The sequence below is a fragment of the Argentina silus genome (genome assembly GCF_951799395.1).
Source record: "Argentina silus genome assembly, chromosome: 16".
Classification (NCBI taxonomy): Eukaryota; Metazoa; Chordata; class Actinopteri; order Argentiniformes; family Argentinidae; genus Argentina; species Argentina silus.
This window is the reverse complement of record NC_139670.1, coordinates 13,660,249-13,669,846: the sequence shown is the minus strand read 5'-3', so window position 1 is coordinate 13,669,846 and position 9,598 is coordinate 13,660,249. Positions and strand designations below refer to the sequence as shown.

Genomic DNA, 9,598 nt, shown 5'->3' with positions numbered 1-9,598 from the left:
CACACACACGTACACACATGCCCAGAGGGGTCTTGATGGGTGTAATGATATGCTGTCCAGTGGCTTCCTTACAGATCCTAGGTCAGTCAGCTCTTCCTTGTCTACAATGTCTACTTCACAGTTCCTGCCCCACTCATCATCTCTGTGCGTCTCTGATCGTTAAACGCAGGATGACACCACGGAACGCCTACTGCATTTCCTGTACGAGCCTACAGCAGACGGGACGGATTTTTTTTAATTATTTTTTTAAAAAATTATATTGTACAATATTCCATTAATGGAATATGACATGGCTGGTGGTTTTGGGCGTGAGCTTCTCCAATTAAAAAGGCAGTGAATATTTCTTTTCAGTGTGTACAGTCCGGTACAGTATACAGCACAGCCATGACTGAAGCAGTGCTGAAGCAAACGGTTCAAAACAAACAGACATCGTCTCATACACTCCAAAGCTAATGTGAGCCTCCAGGAACAGCCAAGTCTGGCTCCTCTGGTCTGCTCTAGCGTCCCTCAGACGGCCCGGCAACAACACACACACACACACACACTCAGAGTCTGGCAGCGAACAGAGGTGAGGCCATATTTTCCATGATGTGGCGGGGTTTTGGGAGTCCCTGCTCCCCTGCTGCAGCTGCTATACATACAGGGTTCTCTACTGAGGAGAGGAGAGGAGGAGAGGAGGGGAGAGGAGAGGAGAGGAGGGGAGAGGAGAGGGAGGAGAGGAAGGGAGAAGAAGGGATGGGAAGGGGGGAGGGGAGGGGAGAAGAAAGGACAGGTGAGGAGGAGAGGAGAGGAGAGGAGAGGAGAGGAGAGGAGAGGAGAGGAGAGGAGAGGTCTGTTTTCTCGAGGAGTCAACCGGATGCCAGGACAAGTGGACCAGCCTTCTATCGTACCGTCAACAGCTGCATGTGGTTACCTAGCAACCCCAAGCTGCCATTTGCGGGTGGCTCACCGCTCGCTCCTTGACAACAGGCTGGTGGCGGTGCTGGCTAGTGGCGGTCACATGTACTGGCACCTCCACACACACACACACACACACACCATGCCATGGGGTGGTGTGTACGTGAGTATGTGAGCATAATGATTATGATATGGATCTGGATATGCTTGCACACACACACACACACACACACACACACACACACACACACACACACACACACATAATTGGCAGACAGCCATACGACCTGACTGTAGAGTAATAGAAAACCTTGGCATAATGCACAGATGTGCAGATGGTCAAACAACACTTTTGTTTTTCTTTCTGGAGTTTCCTCCCCTTTCTCATGGCACGCTGCCAGCCCTCTGTACTGTTCTAAGGGTGCTGAATTACTCATTTGCCTTTTTGCCCTCAAACACACACACACACACACACACACACACACACACACACACACACACACACACACACTGATGCATGCTACGATTCGAGGTCACCACATGAGATGTGGAGATGAAGAAGGGGGGGGGGGTAGGGAGGGGGGGGGGGTTGAGAGGGTGGGGGGGGGGATGAGTAGGCTGCCCCCTCCACCTCCACAAAAGTAGCACACAAAGGCCACTTGTCCTGTGTGCGTGTGCCCCACCCCTGTCACCACCCAGCTGCCTGGCCACACCAATCGCTCCCCTGCCAACAGAATGAGAGCGCGCCCGGCTAAATGGCACTCTTTGTGCTTCGCCCGGGCCAGGCACACACTCCACAGGACAAAGCAGGCGTCCACAACAGCCATGGGCACAAACACACAGGACCATCTCTCTCTCTGTCTCTCTCTCTCTCTCTCTCTCTCTCTCTCTCGTTCTATACTACAGCACTCTCGGCTCAGCGTGAGAGAGGGATAAAGGAAAAATACAAATTCAGATAAAACTGCAGCACAGGAGTGTCTAAAAAAGAACATTGTCAGACTACCGACTCATCATCCTTAACATCACACCCCCCCCGCCGCCCCCACCCCCCCACCCCCAACACACACACACACACACACACACACACACACACACACACACACACACACACACACACATACATATGCCACACTTTATTAGACACCCCCAGAAAAGAAAACAGGAAACATGCTCCTTGCCTGGAAATGGTTGTCGCCACATTCTTCCGCTTAATTACTGCACATGGCAGCCAAAGACATCAGAGGTGGAAAAAAAGAAGAAAAAAAAAGAGGCAAAAACCCAGAGAGGAAGACGTTCCGATTTTGCCCAGTGGGGGTATCCCCCCTCTGTTCTTCTTCCTCCTCCTCCTCCTCTTCCTCCTTTTCCTCTGGCCCCCCCCCCCCCTCCCCCTCAGTAACTCCTCAGTCTTGCCCCTGTCGGCTAGGGAAAGGGTCTCGGAGCAAGCCCGCAGTTTGCCCCCAGCTGCATCATCTTTAACACAGTCCGTCCCTTTCAGGGAGAAGAGAAAAGCGGCCCACGCACACTCACACGCACACACACACACACACACACACACACACACACTCACACACACTCACACTCACACAGAGAGACGCTCGCTGCCCAGCGATCGGATAGCAGCAGGGTTGGGGGGAGAAGCTTTTGTCCTTATTTTCTTTTTTTTTTTTTCTTTTTTTTTATCTCCCAGGAAGAGAAGGCTGTGGTCGCAGAGCGCGATCGCTGAAAACTCTCTCTGTCTTTTCCTCCGCTGTCAGCTCCACAGCACCGGCCATTCACTCTCTCTCTCTCTCTCTCTCTCTCTCTCTCTCTCTTTCTTTCCCCCTCTCTCTCTCTCTCTCTCCTCCTGCCTTTGTCTCAGATTACAACAAAAAAAAACACACACACCAGAGAAAGCGAACCACAGATCCTGCTAAAAGAAGAAGAAGAAGAAAAAAAAAAGATCCCGTTCCAAAAAAGTGCCAGTGTTAATCTGTGGCGTGGAGCTGTGGGCTCGTAGCGTGACTCTGTGCGTTCCCTTCATTCGTTCATTCGCACACTCGGGTTTTTTTTTTTCCTCTCTCTCCCTCCCTCTTTTTTTTTCCCTCCCCTTTCTCTTTTTTTTTTTTTTAGGTTTTATTTGTGATCTGGCCTCTCCACAGTGTTTTAAGAACGCCGGCCCCTTTCCTCCCCCCGCCGCCACCCCTCCGCTCTCTCTCTCTCTCTCTCACTCACTCACGGTCTCACCTCTCTCTCTCTCTCTCTCACTCACTCTCCCTCCCAATTAATCCGTTTCCTCCCCTGCTTTTTTCCACTTTCATCTAAACCTCCAACAACCACCCGGGTATTTCTTTTGGGGAGGTGGAATACTGACATGCAAGCATCCCCCCCCCCTCCTCCCCCCCCCTCCCCCCTCCCCCCTCACACACACACACACACACACACACGGACATACTTACACACACACTCAAGCGGATATATTTACACACGCACACACGCCGTCACACAAACACACACGCGCGCACACACACACACACACGCACACAAACCCCCCCCCCCCCCCCCCCCCCCCCACACACACACACACACTCGCTTCGACAGCCGAACAATGCGACATTCAAACCGTTACAGCTATAACATCGCAGCTGTAAACCTCGGTGATTCTTTCGCACCGCCAGGGAAGTCATCAGAAACCAAGTGTGTTAAGTTCACAGCTTTGGTCCCTGGAGGAGAGGAAGGGAGTCGCTGCAGACTGACAGCTTTCCTCAACGCGGTGCGGATGGGCAGGCTAAAAAAAATCTAATCCTGTTTAGAATAACAATGCAATGCAGTGGTATAGACTCCCTGTTGTTCTGCGGTGTGGCCAAAGAGGCTCTCACAGTCACACGCACACACACACACACACACACACACACACACACACACACACACACACACCTCGCTGTCTGGGTGACAGGCGCATCCAATAGACAAAGAGCCTAGTACCGTCACGCACCCAAACCGATTATCACAGACAGCAAAGTGGAAAGGTGGAACGGTGGGGCCAGTGGTGCTCGGTGGGGTGTGTTTGTTCTTGGTGTGTGTGTACGTGTGTGTGAGGGAGAGTTCTTGGTGTGTGTGTGTGTGTGTGTGTGTGTGCGTGCACGCAGGCACTAGCCGAGGTGACTGTCCGTGCCGGTTATGATTTGTCGGTGGTTAGAGAGAGCCCACCGTGCAAAGACACGCCATGTCAGCTCACAGCAGACTGCAATCTCTGTCTGTGACATATCTAAGGCAGTGTGACCATCAAAGCCATCCCCCTCCCTCCATCCCTCCATCCCTCCATCCCTCCATCCAGAACTACGTCAGCACTCAGGACCTGGAGGAGGAGGAGGAGGAGGAGGAGGAGAAGGAGGATGGGGTGCAGCTGCTGCTTCTCTGAGTGCCTCTATCTGTCCATAATGACATATTAGGACTCACCCAGGAGGGGGGCCCAGGCTGTGACTGACAGGCAGTGTGTTAATATCAACTCTCTCTGTATTAACAAACACAGGCATAATGAGACTGCTGAAATGCGGGAGGGGGTGTGTGTGTGTGTGTGTGTGTGTGTGTGTGTGTGTGGGGGAGGGGGGCGGTCGTAGGGTTAAACGCTCATTATGGTGTTGAGTTCTCCTTTTTTTTTTAGAACAGCAGTTCTAACATGGTTCTCTTATCGTCACAAATCACACACACTACAATCACACACACACACGCACAGCCGCGCGCCGCGTATCGTCCAATCGGAACTCGGCTGGCAGGCGCAGGGCGACGGCGTTCTCTTTGAAAGAACACACTGCCGTCTCTGGGGCGGGGGGGGGGGGATCTGTGCCCTGCGCTGGTGCCAACGTGGCCCCTATTAAAAGAGACTGGCATTAAGTGGAGCGTGTGTGTGTGTGTAGCTACCGTTAAGTGTACACACACTCAAAGCAGGGCGTAGCTCGGCGGGCGTTCTGACGTGGCAGGCCCTGTCCAAACACGCTGCATGAGAGAGAGGGAGAGACAGACAGAGAGGGGGGAGAGAGAGAGAGAGAGAGAGAGAGAGAGAGAGAGAGGGATGGACAGAGAGAGAGAGAGAGAATGATGTAGAGAGATGGAGGGACAGAGAGGGGGAGAGAGAGAGAGGGAGAAGGAGAGAGCTAGAGAGAGAGGGAGGGACAGAGAGAGAGAGAGAGAGGGACAGAGAGAGAGAGAGGGAGGGACAGAAAGAGAGAGAGAGGGAGGGACAGAGAGAGGAAGAGAGAGAGGGAGAGAGATAGAGATAGAGGGAGGGACAGAGAGAGAGAGAGAGAGGGGAGGATGTGCATGTCTTCGCCCGTTAGTGCACTTTGAAGGGGGCAAATAAACACTAATGAGAACAGATTGGCACAGCGGGTCCCCCCCCTCCGCTGGGGAGCGCCAGACTTGGGCCAGCACCAGTACTCAAGGCTACATCTGTTCACCCCTCAGCCTCCAGTGCCTTACAGCGTGCTCCACACACACACACACACACACACGGCCAAATATACACACACACACACACACACACACACACACACACACATATATGCTCCGAGATATAGATGTATACATCGTGCACAAACACCCATATGCTTGAATACAGATTTCTACACTGCAGACAAACACACACACACACACACACACGCACAGAGATATAGATTTCTACACCGTGCCCAAACATACTGTGCCCAAACATATGGATTTATACAAACACACACACCAGAACATACACTTATATGTGCACACACGGCCACACACACGCACACACACACACGGGCAAATACACACACACACACACACACATACACACACACATATGTTTTCCACACATTGCCGGGGTTCGATGGAATTGGTCCCTTCAGATGTCAGCTTCTGATTGAAAATGGATTGACATCTTAACACCACATATCACACAGCGTCTGTATACACACACATGACATGTACGTACACCCCTCCCCCCCCACTGCACAACCCCCCCCCCCACCCCCACCCCCGCGCTGCACAACCCCCCCCTGGTGACATCCTCAAAGAGGGTTTATTACAGCACAACGTCTCCACTGGCTGACCGGACCACACCTTCAACGGGGTCGACGGTGCTGCTCTTTACGAGACCCCTCCTCCCACCCGTCTCTGTCTGAACTCACGCGGTCCGGTCAAACACCGCCGCCGCCGCCAGCACCACCAGCAGCGGCGGCGGTCACGGTCCTAACGACCACACAAAGGCTTCTTAGTGCAGATTGACCGTAGCGAGCGAACGAGCGCTGGACTAATTCTACTCTAAGCTCCCTGCTTTCGTATGGGGTGGGTAGGGAGGGGTGGGGGTGGGGGGGGGGGGGGTGGTGGTGTGGTGTGGTGGTGGTGGTGGAGGGGGGGATGACCAGGTACTGTGAGTACATTGGATGTCGAGGTCCCTTCTTTATCCCTGTAAAGCACTTTAAAAAGGATTTTTTATTTATTTATTTATTTTTTATTTTATTTTATTTTTTAAAGCAAAGTGGCAGAGCAGCGACCCTGCCTGCCTTAAGAGGTCAGAGCCTGCACGACTATCCAACACATGACTCCGGTGAGGGACGGTTGCCGAGGAAGCCCTCGGTTGCCAAGGGAGAGGGACTGCTGGGGGAGGAGGGGGGGCGGGGGGGGGGGGGGGGGGGGATCCCGTTTCAAACGCCTGAAACGGAGCACCGTGGCAGCGAGAGGCTGGGCTCAGCGAGGACGTGTACGCTGCCAGTACACGACTCAACCATCTGGCTACAGGGTGTGGTTACACAAAATGTGTCCAGTATGCAAGCCTTGTGTTTATTCAGGCCCCCCCCCCCCACCCCTCCCCTCCCCTTTCCATAACATTTTCTTTACAGAGAAAAGCAAAAAAGAGCAATCTGACGTCTGTACGTAGGCTGCATACACACACACACACACCCACCCACACACACCTACCCACACACACACACACACTCACACACAGACACACACACACACACACCCACACACACCCACCCACACAAAATGCATAATGAAACGTAATCTCATCGCAAAGGTTATGTTGTTCTGTGCGGGGCAAACAACTTGTCTCAACCGTTTAGATCAGAGCCGAAGCAACAAACAGCTCATCGCTCCTCCTTCTCCTCATGAAAATGTCAGGAGGGAGAGGGTCACACATCCTATCCCGGGGTTTGTCCTCGCAGTGAAAGACATGGCAGGCTGCTCTCTCAGATAGGCACCGTGACAGCGCAGATACCAACACCCGCCATCTGATAATGACATTTTTGGGGTTCGATTGAAGCTCTTATCTCTCTCAAAAAAAAAAAAAAACACCACCTCCTTCATCTCTCCTGTGCAGGACTGTGTTTCACTGTACTGGTACCACAGTCAGATGTGGGGGAAGGAGATGGCCGCTCTTCAGTGGAGCTGGACCGGCCTGGATAGTCCTGGATAACTGACAGAGAGAGAGACCGAGAGAGAGAGAGAGAGAGAGAGAGAGAGAGACAGAGATAGAGAAAGAGAGAGAGAGAGAGACAGAGAGACAGAGAGAGAGAGAGAGACAGACAGAGAGATAGAGAGAGAGAGAGAGAGACAGAGACACACAGAGAGATAGAGAGAGAGAGAGAGACAGAGAGAGACAGAGACACACAGAGAGACAGAGAGACAGAGAGAGAGAGAGAGACAGACAGACAGAGAGATAGAGAGATGGAGGGAGAACGTAGAGGCGCGCCGCGAGGCTGACTTCCTGCGGTGTGTATTTGTTTGGGAGGCCCAGGTTTTCCCAGCGCTGCAGCCTTAGCTGGAGCCACCTGCACAGGCAGCAGCAGCCAGGGTAAACAAACCCCAGGCAGGCAGGCAGGCAGGCAGGCAGGCAGGCAGGCAGGCTAGGCAGGCACACACTGTTCCACCGTGCCGCCCCCCCCCCCCCCCCCCCCCCCACCCAGCACCCAGATAACAGCACTGAATCAACACCGCCTCCACGCTTTGTTTTCTCTACCTCCCCCCTCCTCTACAGTACCTTGTCCCTCGTTCCACTCCTGATAGGACAGGATGGGGGGCCGGATATGGGGGGCGGGGGGGGCTGCTGGAGAGATGGAGGGATGGGTAGATTACGGAGGGGGAATGCAAATTCGCTCAGTCAGTCACCGGCGAGGGGCCACTAGTGTGAACGAGGCGGAGGGCGGAGGCAGGGAGGACAGAACAGCCCCCCCCGCCCCCCCCCCATGGCCCCCCTGTAGAAGCAGCCACTGCCACAGCTACGTACATCCCCTCTCTCTCTCCCTCCCTCCCTCCCTCTCTCTCTCTCTCCTTTCACTCAGGGAACAGAAAAACAGAACAGAGCCCACCAAGCCTGGCGCAGTCATAAAATAAAATTATGCTTGGGTATGCCTCGCCCCCCCCACCCACCTCCCACCCACCTCCAACTCCCACCATCCCCCACCCCCCCAACCGGCGCCCTGCGTCTCCGCCCACCCCAGAGGCATGCTAAACTTGCTGAAATATGGGTATTACCGCCACAAATCACAGTGTGGCCAAACACCGCCCCGCTGTACTCCACCGCCAACCCCCCCCCTTGTCCCCTGCCTCTCCCTCTCCCTCCCTCCCTCCCTCCCTCCCTCCCTCCATCCCTCTCTGGAAAAATAAAGAGAGTGAGTGAGAGCATCGTCAAGAGAGGATGAAGGAAAGAGTGTGAGAGAGTTAGTGAGCGAGGGAGGAGGAGGAGGAGCAGGAGGAGGAGGAGGAGGAGGAGGGGGGAGGCCCAGCTGCAGGTGGGCTCCAGATGTGAGGTCTCTCGGGATGGGCCACTCTGGCGCAATTAAGGGGGACTCAGCGCTCTCTCTCCCCCCCCCCCCCCTTCCTCCCACACTCCCCATCTCCCCTATCCGCTCAGTGACAGGAGCCATCTGGCCTGGCAGAGGGAGTGGGGACGAGTCCCCCCAGAGTGCCCCCTACACGCCACACCGCAAAGAAGTCAACCACACACACACACACACACACACACACACTAGGAACACACACACACACACACAGGAACACACACGCATGCACCACATACACAGGAACACACACACACACACACACACAAAACACACACACACACACCCCATGACTCCCCCCCGACCCCCTCTCCTCAGACCTGTCACATGGCTATTAACCCATCTCAGCTCTCAGCCAGCTGTGCTCCATTACAATAAATACACCAGGGTTTCCAGGTCCTGTCGACGAGGAGTCAGAGCTGAAACACTCCCGAGGGGTGTCGACTTACAGCGTTTAAAAAGACGGTCACTCACACTGCTGCAGAGCTACCGCCATTTTCATCATCATAAATCCCTTCTCTGTGGCAGATGATATTTCACACTTCCTGTGGCAGGCCCGGGCTCCGCCCCCCCTTACTGTAATTGGAGGTGGCAGATATGTCACGCGATCTGCACCTGGCACACCTGAGCCCCCCAGTTCCCCCTCGCTCACTTCCTGCTGGCTCACAGTCACAGCAACACTCCACTCAACCAAAACCTCATTACCCTCCAAGATGAACTAGAAAAAAAAGAAAAAGTACAAGTAGCTCCACTTGTTTTCCCAGGAAAACAAATAATGACCTTGTGTATCTATGTACTGCAAGTGGCAGAGGAGCTGGGAGAAAGAAAAAAAAGAAAATAAAGGGAGAAAAAAAGGCTCTAAAAGCTTATATTATTCTGTCTAGTTGTCATGGGTAGTCATTGCGCTTTGCCAA

The 9,598-nt window shown here is 53.7% G+C and overlaps 1 protein-coding gene across 3 annotated transcripts in view; it reads right to left on the bottom strand.

Moving 5' to 3' along the window:
* The window catches only part of ctbp2l (C-terminal binding protein 2, like), an 81,344-nt gene that overhangs the window by 18,900 nt on the left and 52,846 nt on the right, over positions 1-9,598 (bottom strand). The window contains exon 1 of one of the 3 annotated variants that reach the window (XM_083687379.1): positions 2,076-2,914. The exons of the other annotated variants lie outside the window; for them this stretch is intronic. Coding sequence (XP_083543505.1) covers positions 2,076-2,097 — 22 coding nt within the window. The 5' untranslated portion in view covers positions 2,098-2,914. Of the gene's footprint in view, positions 1-2,075; positions 2,915-9,598 lie in introns of those variants that run through there. 3 annotated transcript variants of the gene reach the window in all.